This window comes from Delphinapterus leucas, chromosome 7 (genome assembly GCF_059928025.1).
Source record: "Delphinapterus leucas isolate spDelLeu-1000000601 "Yukka" chromosome 7, BTC_Dleu_Yukka2, whole genome shotgun sequence".
NCBI lineage: Eukaryota > Metazoa > Chordata > Mammalia > Artiodactyla > Monodontidae > Delphinapterus > Delphinapterus leucas.
The window spans coordinates 101,540,840-101,566,216 of NC_143135.1; the positions used below are offsets into that span (position 1 = coordinate 101,540,840).

At 39.6% G+C, this 25,377-nt stretch overlaps 1 protein-coding gene across 4 annotated transcripts in view; it reads left to right on the forward strand.

The window, feature by feature from the left end:
* The window catches only part of SIRAL1 (SIR2 antiphage like 1), a 46,379-nt gene that overhangs the window by 20,039 nt on the left and 963 nt on the right, over positions 1-25,377 (forward strand). For 2 of the 4 annotated variants that reach the window (XM_022556185.3, XM_022556181.3), the window contains exons 2-7: positions 1,997-2,089; positions 5,903-6,155; positions 15,168-15,395; positions 17,998-18,126; positions 19,384-19,669; positions 25,135-25,215. In XM_022556185.3, the coding sequence (XP_022411893.1) occupies positions 2,004-2,089; positions 5,903-6,155; positions 15,168-15,395; positions 17,998-18,126; positions 19,384-19,669; positions 25,135-25,215 (1,063 nt within the window). In that variant the 5' untranslated portion in view covers positions 1,997-2,003. The remainder of the gene's footprint in view (positions 1-1,996; positions 2,090-5,902; positions 6,156-15,167; positions 15,396-17,997; positions 18,127-19,383; positions 19,670-25,134; positions 25,216-25,377) is intronic. The other 2 variants (XM_089915800.1, XM_089915801.1) reach the window with 2 other exon arrangements.

The window sequence follows — 25,377 nt, forward strand, 5'->3', positions numbered from 1 at the left end:
GTGTTCCCTGTTTGTCTCATCATAAGAACCCTGAAGGTTGTGGAGATTCTCGTTCAGTAATTGAGGAGTAGAGCCTGGGAACATATACTATCTTTTAAATTAACTAATAGACTTTAAGAATATATACTTTTAACAAGCATCTCAGATGATTATGAAGGTAGGGCAAGGTTTATTGAGTTAAGTAGTTCATCTGTCTTCTCTTGAGCCCCAGCTTTCTCACCAACAGAACCAAAGATTTGACTGGAAAGATGGTCTACTTCCTCACTCACTGTTAGGATTTTGTGGTCCCTATTTTCCAAGTGATTATGATACCAAAGAATTCCAGTATGTGTGATGGAATATGAGTTGAGGAAATTAGCCTTCTCTTTACCAGAAAAACTAATTCAGCAAACTTTTAAAAATGTCTTAAGAAAGAAAAAAGCTTTCTGATAAAACAGCAAGCTTCAAGTAATTATTAGTAGTTTGGTTTCTAAGTACTGACAATGTAAGGTAATAAAACATCCAGGGACTTCCCTGGTGGTGCAGTGGTTAAGAATCTGCCTGCCAATGCAGGGGACACGGGTTTGAGTCCTGGTCCAGGAAGATCCCACCCACCGCGGAGCAACTAAGCCCGTGCGCCACAGCTACTGAGCCTGTGCTCTAGAGCCCGTGAGCCACAATTACTGAGCCCACGTGCCACAACTACGGAAGCCCGCACGCCTAGAGCCCGTGCTCCGCAACAGGAGAAGCCACCGCAATGAGAAGTACGCGCGCGGCAATGAAGAGTAGCCCCCGCTCACCACAACTAGAGAAAGCCCACGCGCAGCAACGAAGACCTAACACAGCCAACAATAAATAAATAAATATAAATTTAAAAAGTCCAAAACTCTGGTAATATGTATTGTCTTCTGTTTATTGGGGGGGACAATATTTAATGTATTGCTATTTTAGAATTAACAGTCCTTATATTTAGCAAGTTTAGTAAACTTTTGAGCAGTTAAAACTTCTCTTTATTGGTCTTATTCTAATCCACGATAATTCTTTCACTTTGTCTAGTTATCACCTGAATATAATTGCTTGGTAATACCTTTCCCATTCTTCATAGTGTCTCAGAACCCAGTCTTTGTTTAGCTAGAGAGTCATGCCTCACTGCCCGTGAGGACACAATTGTCCAGCAACAAGGGATGTTCAACAATCAGCAAATTAGTATTGATTATTCTATTCTTGAGCCAGTGATTTCTTTAGGCGAAAGTAAAGGATAATTGGGGGCATTTAGCACACTTACCCGTGGGTTAATTTTAAATCTTTTTTTTTTTTTGATTTATTTTTGGCTGCTTTGGGTCTTTGTTGCTGTGCCCAGGCTTTCTCTAGTTGCGGAGAGTGGGATCTCCTCTTTGCTGCAGTGTGTGAACTTCTCATTGCGGTGGCTTCTCTTGTTGGGGAGCACGGGCTCTAGGTGCATGGGCTTCAGTAGTTGTGGCACGCGGGCTCAGTAGTTGTGGTGCACGGGCTTAGTTGCTCCGCGGCATGTGGCATCTTCCTGGGCCAGGATCGAACCCCTGTCCCCTGCATTGGCAGGCAGATTCTTAACCGCTGTGCCACCAGGGAAATCCTCGTGGGTTATTTTTATCCTCAAAGTCTTCCCCAAGCCTGTCTCATGGGAGAATAGCAGGTATTTCTTAGGCTCCACAAAGTGATGGCCAACAATTGACATGAGTTGATGTTGGTTTTGTTTGGTTTTGGAGGGGGAGGGGAAGCCTTCAGAACTTATATATATCTGTATACTTTGGATAACAATATAGAGCTCCAAAGTCATAATTTTGAGGTTACTTTCCTTTGGATGAATTTAATTCCTTAAATTTGGGACACATTAATTAATGAATTTCCGTTAAGCCGGTTATACCTCTAGAACACTTTTTAGGATGTACAGCTTATTAAAACTGTTTAACGCATGTGCTATTTTGAATGATATACTTTACACATCTAATTGTGGTCCGTGGTGTTTAATCTCTTTTAGAAACTGGATGGCTTCTACAGGGAGCCAGGCCTCGGATATAGACCAGATTTGGGAGCTCTTGAGTGATGGCGCACCTCCCACCAAAAAGCCCAGGTAAACAAGGGAAGGGGATCCGAGGAACAGAGGAAATCACAGCTGATGATAGATAATGAAAAATAACAAACTTACCCTACATCCCAGTTGGCATCACTAATTAATATTGGCCTTCATATAAAAATTATTTTTATTTTGCATTTAATTTCTGTTTTTTGTCAAGGTCAGAAATGTATATAATTTTAAAAGACAGTTCTTTAAGGCTCATAGTGCCTCACCTCCTCCTCAGAGGTAATCACTTTCAACTTTGTCTGTTTCTTCTAATATTTACATCCAGAATTTTAATACTGTATGTGTACTGCTGTTTCTTAGTTTTGGGTTTTACCTGTTTCTAATTATGGAAGGTAAGGATTAGGCTTGCTGTCCTGAATCCTCCCCTCATCCATCCCCAGCTGCCCTCCCCAAACACACCATAGACTCTCCTCACAGCCTCCTAGTGTGTTTTATATCACAATTTTTGGTTTAATATTTACATTGTATGACTGTATAAATAGTATTCATAGCTGAGCCTAATGTGTTATTATGTTTCTTTCCTTGTCCATTTTTTCCTCCAGGTTATTAAAGATTGTCTTTTTTTTTTTTTTTTTTTGGTTTGCTTTGTTTTCTTTGAACCTATCAATTTAAATTCAAACTCTGTGATAGAGCGTAAATCTCCTAATCTGCTGACACACGTCAGTAATGTGCAAGTTTAAAGCTGCTCCATGGGTCCTTCCCTCTGGGCAGTTGTTGTGCTCCAGGCCTGCCACATTGCTGCTGTCTGCCGTTTTCTTTTCCTGTCACCCTGGGAATTCCTTTCACATCTCTCCTGTATTGGATCCTCTGTTTCCTGGATCTTATGTCTTCCTTTTTGGTGTACTCCTTCATTTTGCTGAAAAACATCTCGTTAGCTTCCTTAGTAAGGATTCAGAGGAGAAAAGTTTTGGGAGACATTTGAAAATGTCTTTATCGTACTCTTACATTGATGATTTGGCTGAGTGTAGAACTTTAGATACGGACTCATTTTCCTTACAGCTAATGAAATCATTGCCCATTCTCTGCTAACATCGTAAGTGTTCCTGCCACAATAGCCACTCTCTTCTAATTCCTAGTCCTTTGTATTATATGACCTCTTTTTCTTATTAGAAACTTGTAAGTATGGTTATTTTATTCTCAGTAATCTGAAATTTCACAATGATACATCTTCATATGAATCTGGATATCAGGTAACTCTTTCAAGCAGGCTACTAATAATTTCACTTTGGAGGAATTTTCCTGGGTTACTTATTTGATAATTTCCTTTACAGTTCTTTCTGTATTCTGTCTTTGTAGAATTCTTGGTATTCAGATGTTGGGCCTTTTGGATAAGTCTCTAATTTTCTTACAGCTTTCTATCACTTTTGTTTTTATCATTCTACTTTCTCAGAGATTTTCTCAGTTGTATCTCCCAACCTTATGAATTTTTTATTTCTGTCTTTTTTTTATAGAAATAAGAAATCTTTTCGTTTGCCCAGTTTTTTTTATAGCATCCTGTTCTGTTGCACAGATGCCATTTTAAAAAAAAATCTATGTCAGGATGTCACTGTTTCCTTTTCAGTTTTTCTCCCCTTTCCCAGATTGTCTCTTATTTCCCCCAAGTTCCTTTCTATCTGCTGGTTTGTTTGGGTATAACTCTCATGCTGGGGATTTTGTTCAAAGGTAAGGTGACCCTTATTTTTCTGCTCATATTTAAGAGAAAACACTGAAAAGCCAATGGAGACTGTGTGTGTGACGAGGGGCTTGGTGGCTGGTGGGCCTCCCTGTGGGTAACAAGCATGGGCCAGGTTCCACAGCCTGCTGGACTCTGTGGGTCTTTCCTCTCATGCTGGCCATTTTCCCCAAAGGGAACTCCTCCCATCTCCTGACCCCATGAGGTTGAGGTGCAGGCATAAGGTTGACTGCCAACGTCTGGGAGTCTTCCTTTAGGAGAGGGGGGCAGGGGAGAGTCTCATATTTCTCATACAGAATGTACACAGTCCCCCTCCCCACGCTGTGCACGGTGTTCTCAGATACAGAACCCTCTGGTGGAAGCTCTCTGGAGGACAGGCCTCCTGTCCTAGAGTTCTGACCACTTCTGACACAGCCTTGCAGCGAATTGACCCTCCACCTTCAGCTGTGCCTGAACATTTCCAAGCTTCTGCAGACGGGATCAGCTCCTACTTGACCGCTTCTAAAATCTATTGACCTCTTTCGTCTACTTTTCCTATTTTTGTCATCTTTTCCTATTCTGCTTTATATGAATGTATGCCTTCTTAAAAAATTACTACTACTTAGTGTTTTAGGAAGAACCAGAGGTGAAACATAGCTGTTAAATTTTTCCCTTTTAACTGGAAGTCTTAAATTTGGAAAAATCACATCTCAGATCTATAATGTATGAGGTAAAGAATTCAAATAGTACAGCACATTCAAATGGAAAGCAAAAATCCCTGTTCTCCTCAATCCCCAGAGTTAACCATTATTTACAGTTCTTATGAATACTTCTAGAAATTTTTTTTTCTTTTCCATTATGGTTTATTAAAGGATATTGAATATAGTTCCCTGTGCTGTACAATAGGACTTGTTTATTCATACTATGTGCAGTAGTTTGCATCTGCTAGTCCCTCCCTTCTAGAAATTTTAAGTATATGTTTGTGTGCGCTTCACTTTCTTGATCCCCTTGAACTTAAATGCATTTTTCACTGTTTGCTTCTAATGTCTATTATCAGTCTTCCCCAGCAGACTAAGCTTTTGCAGCCAGGGACTCCATGTGTATGGTGCTTTATGAGTTTTTCATGGAATTGGGAATAGGGAAGGCAGTTCTAGAGGTGGTTTCTTCAAAACCAGCTTTCTCAAGGCTAAAAGTACCTTTCCCTTCTTGCATTATGCCAACATGCAAATCCTTTTTCTGTTCATTGTATTATGTGAGCAAAAGGTCGAGAAGGGCGGTTTCTTAGGAAAACACATGCCATCAGCATGTGTTTAAATTAAAGTGCGTAAACATATTTCAAACAGATTTTAATATAGTTTCAGGATGAAGGGGGCGTGGAAAAAGAAAACACAAAAATTTGTACCAAAACACAAAACTTATGTCACACAGAAGTCAGGACAGAACTCAGTGTTTATCACGGGAAGAAAGGAATGTTTTCCACCTTCCGTCATATCCGTTGAATAGTTGTTGCTTTATTTAGGTATGTAAGGCTTTTGTGTTTTCAGAATTTTGTTGGCCACTATTTTTTTTTTTTTTTTCCCTGCTTGAGGATATCTAGAACAAAGCCGAAGGCAAATGTGTTCCCATATTTGACTATGTCATACTCAGCTTTAGTCATGTTCATTTTCGTCTTCGTGTTCACAAACTTTGGGCTTACGTTTTTTTTATTGGCTTTTCTTTCATCTCCTGTTTTGCATTTCTCAACAATAGGAATTTGACATGTGGGGGGTTTCTTTTCTCTCTGGAATCCAAATCAAATCAGACATGTTTTTTTTGAAATTTATGTTTGTTCAAAATATAGTTTAGTTACCAAAACTCAACTGAGTGGTGATAGTTGGACCTTTTCCTGATACCGGGTTTTCTTAGGTTGAGAGGACTACAAAGGAGAAGATCGGTCTTACGATGGCTCTTTAGGATTTCCACAGTAGGGTTACTACCTTCTCAACACGCACTGGCACTACTGTGCTCACACTGCTTTGGAAAGGCGTCAAGCCTGTGCTTGTCATCCTTGCGGCTGTAGGAGTTAGAGCTGAAAACCGTGGCTTTGGATGGTCTTTGTGCCTCGTGTCTGTTGGACGTTCCCAGTCCTCTCATTTGTTTGACTTTTTCAGGAAGCTGCTCCCAAGCCTGAAAGCGAAGAAGCCTCGGGAGCTCGTGCTGGTGATTGGAACAGGCATCAGTGCTGCGGTCGCACCCCAGGTCCCAGCCCTGAAATCCTGGAAGGGGTTGATTCAGGCCTTACTGGATGCGGCCATTGATTTTGATCTTCTAGAAGATGAGGAGAGCAAAAAATTTCAGAAATGTCTCCATGAAGACAAGAACCTTGTCCATGTTGCCCATGACCTCATCCAGAAACTCTCTCCTGTGAGTACCCTTGTGTGAGCCCTGGCATTCGATCTTTCCTAAAACCAGACACACATGCTGAATGCAATAAGGAGATTTATGTTTCTAGCCTATAGATTTGCATAACATTTGGCTCTTCTGCAAAATGTCAGTTTATGGACCCGAATCATGGTAGTTACCTTGACCTCATTTCAGTGTGTTGTGGTGGTGGTGGTGCGGGGGGGTTGGTGATGATGGTGATGATAATGTTGTTGAGGCCTTTATTTGTACAAAATGAGACCACTGTCCCATTATTGCTGTGTTTTAAATTTACTTTTTCTACACTCACTACTATAAAAGCTGTGTTCCCTGGCATCCATGCCTTTCAGGGAACCTCAGAAAGATTAGAGATAATTCTTATTTTGTGGATGAAGCAGCGCCAGTTTTTAATGTTCCTTTTAAAGGCAGTCATACATATATATGTATGGAATTTTGCTGCGTTTTAGCAAACTGAGCTGGAAATCAATTCCTGAATGATTTAAGGGCCTCTTTGTCTTGCTTCATTTTAAAAATGTCTTAAAAATCAGGATTCACTTAAGATATATTTGGAAATAGTAGAGTAGCCAAAGCATATTTTAAAGCTTAATGAATTAAGTGCACCTTGAAAAAAAATGTAACTCTTATGCCTTAAAAAGTCAATTATCAGTGTTGATTTTTCCCCCTACGCCCTAGGGCCTATAGGAAAGAAGTGTCATTAAGTGTTAACCTGAAAGGCATTTAAAAGTATTGATAATTCCCTCCTAGATCATGACTCATTCAAAAACTTAGGGCCTTTTACTTGTCTTTTCATTTCTTTGTGCTTAATTGGGGTAAAATGTTACTAACCTAGAACAGTATAAAAAATTAATAGACTTTAAAGAGCTCATGGGACCTCCATCTCATACCATATACAAAAATTAGCTCAGTGGATTAAAGACCTAAATGTAAGAGCTAAAAACTATAAAACTCTTAGAAGAAAACGTAGTTTTAAAGCTTCATGACCTTGGATCTGGCAGTAGTTTTTTAATCATGACACCAAAAGCACAAGAATCAAAAGAAAAAATAGATAAACTGCACTTCACCAAAGTTGTAAAAACTACTAGGCTCACTGAGCATTATCAGGAAAGTGAGAAGACAGCCCCCAGAATGGGAGAAGATGTTGACAATTCATATATCTGATAAGGGTGTAGTGTCCAGAATGTATAAAAAAACTCTTATAACTTAATAAAAACGCAAATAATCCAGTTTTTTCAGTTTAATTTGTTTTTGAAGTATAGTTGATTTACAGCATTGTATTAGTCTCTGGTGTACAGCAAAATGATTCAGTTATACATATATTCTTTTTCATATTCTTTTCCATTATAGTTTATTACAAGATGTCGAATATAGTTCCCTGTGCTATACAGTAGGACCTTGTTGTTTATCTGTCTTATATAGTAATTCGTATCCGCTAATCCCAAACTCCTAATTTATCCCTCCCCTGCTTTGCCCTTTGGTAACCATAAGTTTGTTTTCTATGTCTCTGAGCCTGTTTCTGTTTTGTAAATTAATTCATTTGTATCATTTTTTAGATTCCGTATGTAAGTGATGTCATATGACATTTGTCTTTCTCTGTCTGACCTACTTACTATGGTAATCTCTAGGTCTATCCATGTTGCTGCAAATGGCATTATCTCATCCTTTTTTATGGCCGAGTAGTATCATTGTGTATATGTACCACATCTTCTTTATCCATTCATCTGTGGATGGACATTTAGGTTGCTTCCATGTCTTGACTATTGTAAATAGTGCTGCTGTGAACATAGGGGTGCGTGTGTCTTTTTGAATTAGAGTTTTCTCCAGATATATGCCCAGGAGTGGGATTGCTGGGTCATATGGTAGCTCTATTTGAGGAACCTCCATACTGTTTTCCATAGTGGCTGCACCAGTTTACATTCGCACCCCCACCCTCTCCAGCATTTAAAATAATCCAGTTTTTAAATGGCAAAGGATTTGAATAGACATTTCTCCAAGGAAGATATACAAATAACCAATAAGTGTATGAAAAGATGCTTGACATCATTAGTCATTAGAAAAATGCAAATCAGAAACTGTGTCAGATACCACTTTACACACACTGGGACAGCTAGAATCAAAGAGTTGGGTAATAAATGTTGACGAGGCTGTGGAGAAACTGTAACCCTCGTACGCTGCTGGGATTGTGAAGTGGTGCAGACAGGATGGAAAATAGTCTGGCCGTTTCTCAAACAAATAAATAGAGTTGTCATATGACCCAGCGATTCCACTTGTGCATACACACACACACACACACACACCCCCAAGAGAAATGAAAGTGTATGTCCATACAAAGACTTATAAACAGATCTTATAACATTACTCATAATAGACGAAAGCTGGAAATAGTGCAGATGTCCAACTGCTGTCAAATAGATAAACAAAATGTGGCATATTCACACAATAGACTATTACTTGCCAATAAAAAGGAATCAAGTACTGATACATGGTGCAATGTGAATGAACCTTTAAAACATTATGCCGAGAGGAAGCCAGTCACAAAAGACCACATGTTAGAGGATTCCACTCATACGAAATGTCCAGAGTAGGGAAATCTGTTAGAGCAGAAAGTAGTTTAGTAGTTGCCTAGGACTGGAGCAGGGATGGAGGGCAGGAGGGTGATAGTTAAAGGGATGGGATTTCTTTTTGAGATGAACATTTTCTAAAATTGACTGTGATGGGGAGTTCCCTGGTGGCCTAGTGGTTAGGATTTCGGGCTTTCACTGCTGCAGCTGGGGTTTAATCCCTGGTCGGGGTACTGAGAACCTGCAAGCCGCGTGGCACAGCCAAAAAAAATAATAATAATTGACTGTGGTGACAGTTGCACATATCTGTGGATATACAAATAACCACTGAATTGTGCACTTCAAATAGGTGAATTGTATGTTATGTGAACCATATCTCAATAAAGCTGTTAAAAATAAAGGTAAGAGGATGGAAAAGCTGTATGATTCAAACAGTAGTCAATGAAAGTGAGGGTGGCTGTGTTAATATCTGTGAAGTACACTTGAGAGAAAAGAAGAAGAAAGCATAATTTTTTAATGTTCAAACAAATACAAAATTGTTGTCATATAAAAAGGTAATTAAAGAGTATATAGACCCAAAATATAAGGGAAAAGTATTAAAGAAGTGTGTCAGCCCGGTAATAAAAATGTTGTCTTTCTGGGGGAAAAAAGAAAGAAAGAGCTCATGAGGACAAAGAGTGCTGTATTAGTCCAGCAAGTCTTGTCTGCCTGGTGCCGTGCCACTTGGCTGGACCCTTCATTCATCCTTTGAAAAGGTCTCCTGAGACTAGAAAGCATGACCTTGCTAGGTGGGTTAGTTATGATCGAAAGTAATGAGAGGATTTAAAGTCAGTGTCAATAAATGTATACCAACCAAACATCAAACTGGAGTCACTAATTATCTTTGGATGAAGATTTAGTATTCACCTTAAAGTGTAGTCGTAGTGTCAGTTCCAATAGAGTAGCAATTATCAAACTTTTTGGTCTCAAGACCCCTATATACGCCTAAAAATTACTGAGAATCTCAAACAGCTCTTGTTTATGTGGGTTATGTCTATTCATATTCACTATATTGAAAATTAAAACTGAGACATTTTTTAAATGTTAAATTCACTTAAAAATAATAATAAGCCTGTTACATGCTAACATAAACAACGTACTTATCAAAAGCAACTATATTTTCCAAAAACAAAAATAAATTAGTGAGAAGAGTGGTATCGTTTCACGTTTTGCAAATCTCTTCAATGTCTGGCTTAATTGAAAATGGATTCTCGTATCTGCTTTACGTAGTCAGTCAGGTGTCTTTGTGAAGGTTTTGGTTTGACTATACAAAAAAAATTAGGGCTTACAGGTACATACTTGGAAAAGAGAAAAGTATTTTAATAGTCTTTTTGGATAATGTAGATACTCGTTGTTGATACTACACCAAAAATTCAGTAAGTGATGGCTTCCTAAAGATGAATAGCCATAAAGAATCTGATATCAGATCATATCCATGTTATTGGTGATATGGAATCTGAACTTCCCTTATGCTGTTGCATTAAGATCCATGATCCATCTTCTACGCATGCATGGTTTTGTAACATTACCCATTGGGAAAATACTGCTTCACTGAGGTGTACGTATCTTCTAGATTTTGACACATTTCATTACACCATCCGAAAAAATTGCATCCATTAATATCACCACCAATCTCATCACAAAGGTATTTGGAAGCTGTCAAGCTCATGGTGGCAGATAAAAGTTTTCTAAAAATCTGATTTTTGCTTGAAAGCTCAGCTTTCATCATTGGCAACAATGGCAGCGATCATTGGCTAGTTTTTCCTCGAAATGACAGGCTCACTTCATTTATTTTTGCAAGAATGCTGAGAATACCCAAATCTGAATAATCATAGTTTGTCTGCCAGTCATTCTTTCAAGTAAAAATGATGTTTGATGAAAAAAAGGTGGCTAGTTCAGTTTAAAACTCAAAATAATCACGTGAGTGTCTGGCCTCAAGACCCCCATCAGGGAAGTGCTTTGTGTGTACTTCCTGTTTTTCTTTACACAGAATATTACGACATGTACTTGAGGGTCAGTATTTAGTACAATTAATACTTTTTACTGCTTCATTTTACAGGACATTCTTAAGTGAAACTGGCATTCTTTTCTTACTGTAAGTCTTTGGTAGTGAAGAGTACTACTGTGATTACTGGCACAGCTGGGTTCCACTGTGCCTGTGTCCTGATTCATGCCAAGGCACCAGCAGTTTTACCTGCCATTGCTTTTGTACCATCAGTGTAAATATTAATACAGTTTGAAAGACAAGTATCGCCTTAATACCATTATGAAAATAATTTTGACTTTGCAGACCCCTTAAAGAATCTTAGGAGGGCTTCCCTGGTGGCACAGTGGTTAAGAATCCACCTGCCAATGCAGGGGACATGGGTTCGAGCCCTGGTCCGGGAAGATCCCACATGCCACGGAGCAGCTAAGCCCGTGCGCCACAACTACTGAGCCTGCGCTCTAGAGGCCGTGAGCCACAAATACTGAGCCCACGAGCCGCAACTACTGAAGCCCGCGCGCCTAGAGCCTGTGCCGCACAGCAAGAGAAGCCACTGCAATGAGAAGCCCGCGCACCACAATGAAGAGTAGCCCCCGCTCGCCGCAACTACAGAAAGCCCGCGCGCAGCAACGAAGACCCAACGCAGCCAAAAAGAAATAAGTAAAGAAATAAACTATTTAAAAAAAAAAAGAATCTTAGGAATCCATGGGATCCATGGGCCACATTTTGAAAACCACTCCAATAGGGGATATGTAAGGAAAAAATATAGGCAACCCAAAGGCTTAAAAGAGAGACACACACATAACACACATTTGGGGAAATATGAAGACTCTCTGAGTATTTGCTATTAAGGAATTAATATTATTGCATTTTTTTAGGTGTGATAGTGGTTTTGCAGACTGTTTTTTATATGTAAATGAGAATCCTTATCTTTAAGGAAACTGTTGAAGTGTCTGAATGATATGATGCCTGGGAATTCCTTCAGAAAAAATTCAGTGAAGGGGGTGGGATATGGTGGAGGGGAGTTTAGGTTAAACAGGATTGGCCATGTGTGATAATTGTTGAAATTGGTACTTGGGAGCAGGGGGGTTGGGGGGAGCACTGTGGAAGCGGGGAGAGATAATACTCTCCTTTTTACTTTTGTGTGTCTTTGAAAATGTCCTTTTTTGGGGTTTTTTTTTGTTGTTGGTTTTTTTGGTTTATTTTTTAAGAATCTAACAAACAACAGTGACATGACAGGGTTAATAGGCCCTTCTACTGAGCCAGTTTCTTACAGTAGGGAAATGCCATTGCAAAAATTTTGGGTTTCAGAACTGGAAAGACTGTGCCATTTTTAAAGGCACTGGAACCCTGGGCAAATCACTTAAGGTCTCAGAATCTATTTTTGCACCTGTAAAACTGGGATAATGCTACTTATCCCACTTGAAAAATAAGTGAGAAAATGTATGGGAAGTGTCTGGCACATAGTAAATGCACTGTAAATGTTAATAACCTTGGTGAAAATGAGTCAGGATTTTTTTTGTAGTTTTTACTATGTCTGGGATCAGAAGGATGGGAGTTACAGGGTAGGAGGAAATGAAGCAACATTGGATTCAGTTCACTGTTTTAAATGAATGAGAAAATGTCCGTAAATATGTGTGGGAGTTTGGCATTTCCTTTTGACCTTGGAACCTCCTTGTTTGTTTTCATTCTTTTGTCTTTACTTAGAGAGGCCATTTGTGGGAAATTCAGTTCTCGGGTCACCTGTTTCAAGAGAGAAGAAGTTGATTTTAAGTCTGAGGAAGTAGATGCAGCTATAGAAGCCGCTTTCCTTCCTGTCTGTGTTGATATGCAAAATGTAATAACTGAAAGAGGACCCAAAGATAGTTAGCTAAAATAAGTGGCTCATGACTTTTATTTCCAGACTTTATTTAACCTTCTGTATTTCTTTTCTTAGAAGCAAGGAAGTCACACACCCATGCTTACCTGTTCGTATACCCAGGTGTTTATCTGTGTGCATGATAATTAAACTGGTGCTGGCTTATTAATGTTGTTTAACCGTGTGTGTATGAACCAGAGTACAAAATGAAGGTATGAAAGATGAGGAAGTTCTTAAAGTCACCGTATTCTTTAATTTTAAACTTAATTTTCAGTTTTTGAATGGGTATTGTATTGTTTATACACATTGCACAAATACAAAATGATATAAAAGGTGTACATCCATCATGGCATCTCACTCGCACCCATGGCTTTGTCTGCCTCCTTTCCCCGACTTGCCCCCAGTTGGTCACCACCCTTTTTGAGTATCCTTCCAGTGTTCTTTTCTGTAAAAACAAGCAAATAGGATTCTATTTATTCTTATTTCATTGCTTCCACCCCCATGTCAACAGGTAGCATTCTAGACATACTGCTGTGTACTTGTTTGTTTTATGTGACAGTATATCCTGGACATCTTTCCATACCAGTTTCCTGTATATGGATACTTGGCTTATTTCCAGTCTTTTACTGTCACAGGCAACAGAGCAGTGATAATGTTGCATATGTCATTTTATTTGTTTGCAATTACGTCTGTGGGATATATTCCTAAAAATGAGATTGCAAGATTATAGGGTACATGGATCGTAATGTTGATGGACATTAAAGGGGCACCATATTTTTTATAACAAATCTAGAACAGTGCCTGGCATTCAATAGTAGTTGACTCTTGCATGTAGTGAAATTCAGTTTCTTCACTGTTCGTTTCTGATCAGATTGTTCATTCTGATTAAGTGTTAAGAGTCCCTACTTGGTTGCCTGTGGGCTGCTAATATGTGACGTAATAATTTATGCCATGATGTAAAGAGAGCGGACAGAAGTTGAAAAACGTGACCCACATTCTTAGCCACATAAATCGTGGGCTGTTCCATCTAGTTAGCCCTAGAAAGGAGTCTGAGCCCACTGACAACAGGGTACAGTGAGAAGCCTGTCTTGTGGTAAATGTAGAGCATCGAACAGCGATCGACAGAACTAGACAAACTTCTGGGTGTGTCATCACCAGGCAGAGGTACTGTTTCACCTCTGTGCTCTCATTTTTCTCCTGTGAAAATAATTTACCATTCACTTGGAAGGTATAATGAAAAAATGGATAATTTTGTAAAATACTTTGAAAAAAATAGGAAGCACATTTGGCAAATTGAAGTGTGCGTTATGAACCTACTTACGTGGTTCCGTGGAAACAGATCTTTATCGGCGCATAGTGCTATTAGAAAGGTATACAAGGCAAACCAGGAGGGTAGGGAGACTACTTTGAGGATAACAGGAGGATTATGGCTAGTCTGCTATCTAGCAGCTAATTGCAGTTACTTGGAGTTTGAATGGGGAATAATGGGGCCTTTAAGAACTGATTCTTGCTTAGATATTATCTAATGGAATGGTGTTGCAAGAATAAGATAGGGATCAGATATTTGTCATAGCACACTGCATAGTTACTTTCCTGTTTCAAATTCCTTTTGTCCTAGGGATCTCTTTGCCTTTTAAGTTAGAAAGCCAACTTCCCACTTGAGATTGGTATTATATTTCCTCATTAGTTCTCAGGGATATTTACATGTAGTATTCAAAACAAACCCGGGAAAACAGTTATCTAAATGAACCATTTGTTAAGAAATAGGGAGTCTGTTCAGAACTGATTAGTTTTGGTATTTTTAACAGTTGCAAAATAAAGATTTTTGGTAACCATTATCGTGTACTGAATATTCTCCCTAGCAGCCTTGTAAACAAGTGGCTGAATTATACCAGGGAAAAAAACAGGCAGGGAGAAGGTAAGCAGTCTGTCCTAAATCCATCAGCATCTGTAAAAAGCACCTAGGATTAGAAAAAGACATGTTAAACCACATTTAGAGCTGTCTTTTAGTGGTTATTCCCTAGATAAGGAAAGTTTAACAGAAAGTATTCTTACCTGAGGCCTGCTCAAAGGGTAGTTGGAGCTGTGCTTTCTGCCCCAGTTTTCCTTTAGTCTGGACAGTAGTCACCTCTCCTCGCCATGCCCATCTTCTTCATTCTATAAAAATGCCTATTTAGAGAGCGTGTGCTTCTTTGCATATGATGTAGTAGTGTGGATCACTTGCTGTGTGCTGAAGTGTGGGGCTGGCAGTTGGCCTGTATACTCCTGTTTTCCTTATTAGAACCCTGTGAGGGAGACAGTATTTTACTTTTTTTTTTTTTTTTTTTTAATATTTTGGCCATGCTGCGCGGCATGTGGGATCTTAGTTCCCCGTCCAGGGATCAAACCCGTGTCTCCTGCAGTGGAAGCACAGAGTCTTAACCACTGGACCGCCAGGGAAGTCCCAGAGACAGTATAAGTGCAAAGCACTCTTCAAAAAGTTGCTGTTATTTAATGAAAACAAATGACCTACCAAAATGCTAGAACTAACTTATCTCTCTTATATCCCTCCCCAGCGTACTAGTAATGTTCGATCCACATTTTTCAAGGACTGTTTATATGAAGTATTTGATGACTTGGAGTCAAAGATGGAAGATTCTGGTAAACAGCTACTTCAGTCAGTTCTCCACCTGATGGAAAATGGAGCCCTGGTATTAACTACAAATTTTGACAATCTCCTGGAACTGTATGCAGCAGATCAGGGAAAACAACTCGAATCCCTTGACCTTACTGATGAGAAGAAGGTAAAAAGTAAAGGATTAGTTTATCTCTTCAGGCCAGTGGATTGTATCCTCATGAGAAATACTGTTTTCTGGTTGGGATATTGTATAGTACTGGCATTTATGGAGAGGTAGAAAGGGAGACTGTTATCCCTGGTTGGATTTTAGTTTTTTGAGATAAAAATCAATGTACATCTTTAAAAGCACAGATCTTAAAAGTGTTCAGTTCTGTGAGTTTTGACAGTTTCACCCGATTTTAAGCAAGATTATAGGAAGCCATTTGAACTGTGAAATCTAAATCTTTTAACACTAGATAATATCAGGTGGGTGCAGTATTGATTTAGAGTTCTCTGTTAGGATATATTCTTCATGGCATCTGTTGGAAATGTACGGAAGCTACTTTTTGATGTCTGAAGAGCACGTTTCAAGCCAAATGACAGCTGGGTTGAGATTAGTATTCAAAGAACACCTCAGCAGACTTCTTTTTTTAATGTAGCCCATACTATACCTAAGCCATCTCCCATAATATGGAATTACTGATGTCCATCTATGTCATCTAATGAGAGAAGGCTTTTATTAGAATGGTCACAAGAGGTTGTAATTTGAAATCTAGCACTAATGGGATATTCTGTAGATAACACCATTTAATTGATGAAATACACTGAAGCCATAAAAGGGAAAATGTTTTCATTGCCATAAAAAGGTGTCAGAGACTTAATGATTGAAGAAGGAGGGGGGGGAAAAAACCAAACAGATAATAAACCGCCACAGGGTCTCATTTGTCCTGCCCTGTAGGTTTTGTAATTTGCCTTCATACTTCGTTTTCCTGGGAGCCTGCCTTTGTGTCCCACTTAGGGCCCAGCTAAGTAGAGTTTGAAGAGACAAATGACTCCCCCACGGGCACTCATGTCACAGTACTGCCTCTGCTATAATGCCAGTCTTGTGATTTTGCTGACCTTGAAGTCGAGTCGTAAAAGGAAATCCAATTTAGAGAAATGGTGCCAAAAAGACTGGTTTTCTCTGGCTGGAGTGTTTTCTACCTGCTGCCTCCATGCTTTGTATGGCCAGCTCCTTCTTCACCTGCAAGTCTTCACTTACGAATCACTTCCTCTGAGAGGTCTTCTCTGACCATCCTAATTAAGAAAGGACCCACCCTTATTTTTTGGTTCATATTTTCTTTTTTTTTTTTTTTTTTTTTTTTTTTTCGGATTGGTTCATATTTTCAATGAAGCACTTGATATAACTTTCCATTTTCATCTTGGTTTGTTTGTTTTCTGCCTGTTTGCCCCAGAGGAATAGCAACCCCATTTGGACAGGAACCATGTCAGCCCTTCTTACCCTAATGCCTAAGATAGTACTGGGTACATAGTAGGTGCTCAGTAAATATTTTTTGAATTTATAAATGTTTGAATGAAATTAAAAAATGAATGGCAAGAAACAGCTTCCATGCTGTTTCTGATACAATCTCCAAAGATCATGACCAGCATCAAAAGCATAAGGGCCTTTTTAAAGTTATGGGTATCAATCAGACTTGAAATTTTCCTTCTCATTTTCACCCTGGAGTCTCAAGATTTGCTTTGTATTTTAGTCCACATTAGGGGCAGTATTGAAGTTTAAGGGTTAAAGCCATTGACTGGCAGTCAGAATAGAGCCTGGTAATACTCTAATTCTAAATCTCTGTGCCTCCTGACTGTTTTTCCCTAATCCATACCTTATTTCTCTAGAATGTTAATAAATTTATACTGTCTCAAGTCCTTGGGAAAATGGAAACATGGGATCCAGTTGGCCCTTATTATCACTGTCATCTAAATAATCGTTCTTCATTGGTAGCCTTTTAGGTAACTCGGAGGTGACTGAAGTGATTCTTTTATCGCTTATCAATTGCTGCACAAGAAATTACCCTGAAAACTTTGTGGTTTAAAACAATGTTTTATTTGCCCGTGATAATGTGAATTTGCTACTTGAGCTGGGCTGATCGGCTCAGCTGGACAGTTCTGCCGGTTTTGCAAGTGACACACATGGCTGCAGTCCTCTGGGGGCCAGACTAGGTGGTGTTAGATGGCCTTGCTTGCATGTCTGTTGGTGCAGGCAGTCGGCTGGGCCATCAGGCTTCTTCACATGGTAGCTGGGTTCCACAAGCAGCAAAAGAGAAAGAAGACTCACTGTGCCAACATTTTCCAAGCTTCTGCTCTTGTCTGCTAATGCCCCGTCGGCTAAAGCAAGCCATGTGGCCAAGCCTGGAGTAAGTGTGAAAGGGGACTAGACCAGGGCATCGATACAAGGTTTGACCTCTCGGGGGTCCTTCCTGAAATGGTCATCCAGAGCTGTCATGTATGTCACCAGTGAAAAGAGCCCTGTGGTTCCTGCAAATTATGACAAACAAATTCTAATTTTTGCTTGTTACTTTCAAAGAGAAATCACCAGACTTGCTGCCCTCATTCCTAACAGTCATGCCTGAAGTAGAAAGGGAGGCCACGTCGGGTGGCCACATTCTTGGCCTGTAAGTATCAGGAAGCTGGAGAGTTATGTCAGAAGCCTAGTCCTCAGAAGAGCCTCTTACCCATTGGGACCTTGAAGCAAGTGCTCAGCCCTGCCCGCCTGGCTGAGCTGTGTTTGTGTTGTGCAGGTCCTCGAGTGGGCTCAGGAGAAGCGGAAGCTGAGCGTCTTGCACATTCATGGGGTCTACACCAACCCTAGTGGCATTGTCCTTCACCCAGCTGGGTATCAGAATGTGCTCAGGAACACTGAAGTTATGGTGAGTGGTGCTGACCTTGCCGCTCTCGGGAAAACCTTCCTGGGAAACCTCTAAATACACCACTGGTCTTCCAGTGATAACAGTTTCTTCTCATTAATGAAAACTGGAAGGCCGGGACTTCCCTGGGGGTCCAGTGGTTAAGACTCTGTGCTTCCAATGTAAGGGGCTCGGGTTCTGTCCCTGGTCGGGGAGCTAAGATCCCACGTGCCATATGGCAAGGCGGAAAAAAAAAAAAAAGGAAGGCCAAGCATTCTTTCCTGTGCTTCTTAACTTGTGGGTGTACATGCCATCTTTGGAAATGTCAGACATCTCTTCAGGTGTCAAACTCTGAGGTTTTACTTTGTTCTTGTTTGACACCCAACAGATGGCACTCTGTTATTGGTGTCATTTTCACATACAGAGAAGACTTACTGCCCTTCGTCGTTTGGTATATATAGTGTTAATGGCCCTCTCTATGCCAAAACTAATTTATGCAGCTGTTCACTGACCAATCACTACTAGGGCATACATTCTAAAGAGATTTTATATAAATGGTGATGGTTTTATATTGAATCATCACACTTATTCACTTATTGCTCACTGGAAAACATAGAGAAAAATTTGGATAGGGTGATAAAATGGAGGCTTTCTTTGTGAAAAAAGACCAAGAAAATGTGATGTTTTCTAAAGCATAAGGGGAGCTTTTTTCACCTGTTCTTTCCCTGACATGTGTTATAGCTGCATCTGTCATCACTATCATTTCTAATATTTTTATATTTATATATGTGTAGTGTGTGAGATATATATATACACACACACACACACGCGCGTATATAAATGTATACACACATGTATATATTAATATTCTAAGTGTCAGGCTTTCTTTGAGCAAATCTGGTGATGGAATTCTCTAGTTATCCACGGCTTATTCTGTTAAGCAAAAAAGGCACATATGCTCAAGAAAATGGGAAGAGTAAGCTATACTGAAGACTACTCATTGCCTTATGGCCTCTGGACACATAGATCTAAAAAATAAACTGTAAGGCATAGACCAGAGAGCCTGCAGGAGAATTCCAGGTAAAGATACAGTTTTAGGACAGTCATCAAGTTACAATAATAAACAAGGAGGAGGTCAGACTCCTTCACGGGGATGCATCTCCCCTCTTAAATGCTGGTTAATCGGTCATCACAGTCTGCTAAATGCAGCAGTTATGACCTTGTTGACTCTTGTTTCAGACATGTCTTCACATGTCATTAATATGTTTCTTTTCCTACAAGAGAGAGATTCAGAAGCTCTATGAAAACAAGTCGTTCCTTTTCCTGGGCTGTGGCTGGACTGTGGATGACACCACTTTCCAAGCCCTTTTTCTGGAGGCTGTCAAGCACAAATCTGACTTAGAACATTTCATGCTGGTTCGGAGAGGAGACGTGGACGAGTTCAAGAAGCTTCGAGAAAACATGCTGGACAAAGGGATTAAAGTCATCTCCTATGGAAATGAATATGCTGACCTTCCAGAGTATTTCAAGCGACTGACATGTGAGATCTCCACAAGGGGAAGGTCAGGTAAGATGCGTTTTGAGACTGAGAGGGGTCGGAGGGCAACCGCTCTTCAGCCTCTTATGTGTTTGTGGTGGGTAAAGTCATCACCGATGAGGAATATAATCCTAACCAGATTATGAAGGGAGATGGCGGCTTAGTCTTCAGATTAATCAGTGAAATGCAATTAGAATTTAGATTTCAAAATAGAGAAGAATGATAACTCCCTTTCGGCTAAGGCCGTGAGGAAAGGAATAAATACATTCATGTAGTATTGGTGAGAAGGTAAAGTTAGTACAACTTTTCTGAAGGGGAAATTTGGAATATGTTCAGAAGTTTAAAACCTTTGACCCAGAAATCCCACTTGATACAATTTATCTCAGGAGAAGTTTCTCCTAAGGAGATCACGGGATACTTGCACAATTATACTACACAGTTGCGCAAAGATACAAGTGTAGGGATGTAATCAGTGTTGTAGATAAATGGCAAAAATTGGAAGCAATCTAAAATGTTCCAGAAAATGGGGGATTCTATAAATACGCCATTTATTAATTGATGAAATATATAAGAAGCCATAAAAGAAAAAATGCTTTTACTGGCCAAAATAATGTCAGAGATATAATACTGTGAGTGACAAAAAAAAAAAAAACGGTTGTAAAATGCCACCATGGTCAGTCCCTGGCATACAAAATTGTAGATATAGTCTATTTTTGTGTGCTTGTATGAGAAATATCTGGAATGAAGTTTACTAAATTAACTGTGGTTATCTCTATGAAGTAGGATTTAATGTGTTTTTTTTAATATTTTGTTTCTATGTTAGCATTTTCTATGATTATGCGTTGTCTTTATAAACAGAAAAATAAAAAACACACTTTGAAAATGCTATTTGGAAACTGTTACGGTGGAATTAAAGTCAGAGGTTAGGGGTACCACTCACTTGACATTTTACCTCCAGGTTCTAACAGGAAAGCCAAATGGGGATAAAAAAAAGGTTCAGTTTATTAATGGCTCCAGGCAAGTTCTCAGTTAATCTACAAAATGCAAAACCTTTTGGTATAGCTAAATTGGAGAATGCTTTTTAAAATCTCAGTTTGAATAAAGCCGGGCCTCAGGGTATGGCCATTCTGACTCACCACACAGTTCCAAAGGAACTTTCCTGCTGTATGTAGAATATGTTCTTGAAAAGTCATGTGCCAGTATTCATTTTCATTGTCAATCTGAATACATGTTAGGGAGCCTGTTAAGGTACAGGTAATTTAGTAGATTAAATTGATCTATTAATTAATTTATTTATTAATCTATTAGTAGATTAATAGATTGATTTAATTGTCCTGTACCCAATAATCAATCCCAGGTTTCTCTTCTGAATCAGATTGCTTCAAGTGGAATTCTCCTGTGATGAGAAATTCCATAAGCTCTTATTATCCATGGCTGTGTTTCGATGGAACAAGGTCTGTAAAAGGCATCACCATAACTGAACACTGAAAACTAAGTCTACCCTTTTTCCAGAAGACTTTTTTAAAAAACCCTTAAAAAGACAAATCTTCTGGTTTATCTCTTTTGTGAAAACAATTTGCTATTCTTTCTTGCGGGTATGTTTTCTGCTGTCCTGCAGTGTTCCAGATTCTTCTGCTGTTTGCCCACACATAGGACTCTCGGTAGGCTTTTTCCACTGGGCAAGGAATACATAGCCAAGCTCTACTTATTTCTTTTGATCTGCGTTCTGAGCTATTCCACCCGGGGAAGATGCTAGGGTGGAAAAGAACAAAATCCTGCTGGACAGCTGTTCCTCTTACACTGTGTCTTTTCTTGACAAAAACCATCAGAAGTATTGTGGAGCAGCACAGACTCTTTCATTAGCTGCATGGGCTTCCTAACAGAGCAGCTCTTCTCAAAGTTATCACTCATTAAGGTATTGTGAATTGTTAAAAATCAAGGATTTTCAGCGTGGCCAGGGGCTTTATTAGAATGGTCAGCTAAGTTTGTGATCTAAAATCTAGCAGAGCGGTTTTAGGTTAAAAACACTTTTTTGTTTTGAGACAGGTCAAGCTTACCTTCCATCCGTGGTTATGTTTTGATTCTCTATAGATAAATACCGATGAGAGGTCCGAGGTCTTTTGCTGATGTTTTCTTTTTTTAACCCTGGCCTCTTGCTGTGTGCCTTGCATTGTGCTGTGTACTCGCTTTTGCATAGTGAGAATTACTTGGGTTCAAAAGATTCTGTAGGATCCCGGTACATTTATTTCAGAAAAACCAAGTAATGGGGAAAGGAAAATAATCTTTTATAATTCATTACTGTAACAGAAGCAGTTACTTTGGTATATTTCAGGTAAGTTTTCCTTGTGCATTTCTTCATGGCTGTAAACAAAGTACACATACACTCCTGGTACTTTTTTTTTTTTAATTAACTTATTTTTGGCTGCATTAGGTCTTTGTTGCTGCATGTGGGCTTTCTCCAATTGTGGCGAGCAGGGGCTACTCTTCGTTGCACTGCGCGGGCTTCTTATTGTGGTGGCTTCTCTTGTTGCAGAGCATGGGCTCTAGGAACGTGGGCTTCAGTAGTTGTGGCTCGTGGGCTCTAGAGCACTGGCTCAGTAGTTGTGGTGCATGGGCTTAGTTGCTCGCGGCATGTGGGTTCTTCCCGGACCAGGGCTCGAACCCATGTCCCATGCATTGGCAGGCGGATTCTTAACCACTGTGCCACCAGGGAAGCCCCCTGGTCCTTTTTTTTATTCAGTGATACATCATACATTTTCCCACATGGCTGCAGTCTTCATAACCAGTATTTTTTTTTAGATTTTTTTTCATATGGACCTTTTTTTTTAAATTTAAAATGTAACCTTTTATTTATTTATTTTGAATTTTATTTTATTTATTTTTTATACAGCAGGTTCTTATTAGTTATCTATTTTATACATATTAGTGTAGATGTGTCAATCCCAATCTCCCAATTCATCCCACCACCACCCCCCGTGGCTTTCCCCCCTTGGTGTCCATACGTTTGTTCTCTACATCTTTGTGTCCGTTTCTGCCCTGAAAACTGGTTCATCTGGACCGTTTTTCTAGGTTCCACATACATGTGTTAATATAGTACGATATTTGTTTTTCTCTTTCTGACTTACTTCACTCTGTATGACAGTCTAGATCCATCCACGTCTCTACAAGTGACCCAATTTCGCTCCTTTTTATGGCTGAGTAATAGTACTCCATTGTATATATGTACCACATCTTCTTTATCCATTCGTCTGTCGATGGGCATTTAGGTTGCTTCCATGACCTGGCTATTGTAAATAGTGCTGCAGTGAACATTGGGGTGCATGTGTCTTTTTGAATTATGGTTTTCTCTGCGTATACGCCCAGTAGTGGGATTGCTGGGTCATATGGTAATTCTATTTTTAGTTTTTTAAGGAACCTCCATACTGTTCTGCATAGTGGCTGTATCAATTTACATTCTCACCAACAGTGCAGGAGGGTTCCCTTTTCTCCACACCCTCTCCAGTGTTTGTCGTTTGTAGATTTTCTGATGATGCCCATTCTAACTGGTGTGAGGTGATACCTCATTGTAGTTTTGATTTGCATTTCTCTGATTAGTGATGTTGAGCAGCTTTTCATGTGCTTCTTGGCCATCTGTATGTCTTCTTTGGAGAAATGTCTATTTAGGTCTTCTGCCCATTTTTGGATTGGGTTGTTTGTTTTTTTAATATTGAGCTGCATGAGCTGTTTATATATTTTGGAGATTAATCCTTTGTCCGTTGATTCATGTGCAAATATTTTCTCTCATTCCGAGGGTTTTCTTTTCGTCTTGTTCGTAGTTTCCTTTGCTGTGCAAAAGCTTTTAAGTTTCATTAGGTCCCATTTATTTTTGTTTTTATTTCCATTACTCTAGGAGCTGAATCAAAAAATATCTTGCTGTGATTTATGTCAAAGAGTGTTCTTCCTATGTTTTCCTCTAAGAGTTTTATAGTGTCCGGTCTTACATTTAGGTCTCTAATCCATTTTGAGTTTATTTTTGTGTATGGTGTTAGGGAGTGTTCTAATTTCATTCTTTTACATGTAGCTGTCCATGTTTCCCAGCACCACTTATTGAAGAGACTGTCTTTTCTCCACTGTATATCCTTGCCTCCCTTGTCATAGATTAGTTAACCATAGGTGCGTGGGTTTATCTCTGGGCTTTCTATCCTGTTCCATTGATCTATATTTCTGTTTTTGTGCCAGTACCATATTGTCTTGATTACCGTAGCTTTGTAGTATAGTCTGAAGTCAGGGAGTCAGATTCCTCCAGCTCTTTTTTTTTCCCTCAAGACTGCTTTGGCTATTCGGGGTCTTTTGTGTCTCCATACAAATTTTAAGATTTTTTGTTCTGGTTCTGTAAAAAATGCCCATAACCAGTGTTTTTAATGACTGTGTTATAATCCAGTGTGGATGTCACAGTTACCTAATTATTCCCCTATGTTAGGCAGTATCTAGTTTTTTCTATTGTAAGCACTGTTGTAATGAATGGTACAGTTTTTCCTTTTGCCAGTAGGATGGGTTCTCAGTATAATTACTAGGTCAAAGGGCATGAACATTTTAGTGGTTGATAAATATTGCTAAAGTGCTTTCCAAGAGAGGAATACCAATTTGCGTGTTTGGGTGCTGTCTTTTGTTTATATTCTAATTGGCCGTGTTTCTGATTGCTATTCTTTCCTCCCGTGTGTTCAGATTTAAACCTCTTCCTATACATTATCTATCCCAGTGCTGTCCAATAGAATTTTCTGCAATGATAGAAATATTCTGTAATCTTCTCTGTCCAGTACTGTATCCACAAGCCGCATGTGACCATTGAGCATTTGAAGTGTGGTTAGTGTGACTGAGGAACAGAATTTTTTTTTTTCTCCTGGCCGCACCACTTGGCTTGCGGGATCTTAGTCCCCCACCCAGGGATTGAACCCAGGTCCCTGCAGTGGAAGCTTGGAGTCCTAACCACTGGACCACCAGGGAGTTCCCTGAGGAACAGAATTTTTAATTTAATTTAAAACTAAACAGCACATGTGGCCAGTGGGACGGCACAGCTCTAAACCCATTTTATAGTGTGGGCGTGTCTGCTACTTTTCACTCTTCTACTTGGTTGAATTTGCCCCCTTGCACGCTGCTTCCTTTTCACTCTTGTACTTGGTTGAATTTGCCTCCTTGCACGCTGCTTCCTGACCCCAGCTGGAGTAGTTTTTTTTACCTAAACTTGGCCTCCTGGACTAGTTAGGGACAGCAAGCACACTTGTTTTGTTCACAAGTAATGTCCGTGTACTCAGGGACCTCACTGCTTCCCTGTTGTTTAATACAGCAGTGTGAAGACTAACTGGTTTACTGTCGTGCCTAATGTGTGCATTCCTAAATAACGGCACCCTTCTTAGTCAGACCATGTACTTTCATCTCCCTTTAGTTGGTTGCTTTTCTATTATTAATAGTTCTAGCTTTTCAGCCCAATATCTGATACTGGTGTATGTTCTGTTTAGCAGGGATGGTAAGAGAAGGCCAGCTAAATGGCTCAGAAGGCCAGCTAAATGGCTCATCGACAGCACACAGTGAAATGAGAGGTATACTGTTTCCTGTTCTACTATTTATCAGTTTGTCAGCAGAAAATGCTTTCCCAGAACTTAGTTAAGACCTTGGTGAACCTCTCCTACCTGTTAAAGCGTCTGTATTTTCCCACCAAGTCTGTTACAAGTTTCCTAGTGTCTTGTGTCTTGTCTTCTGAA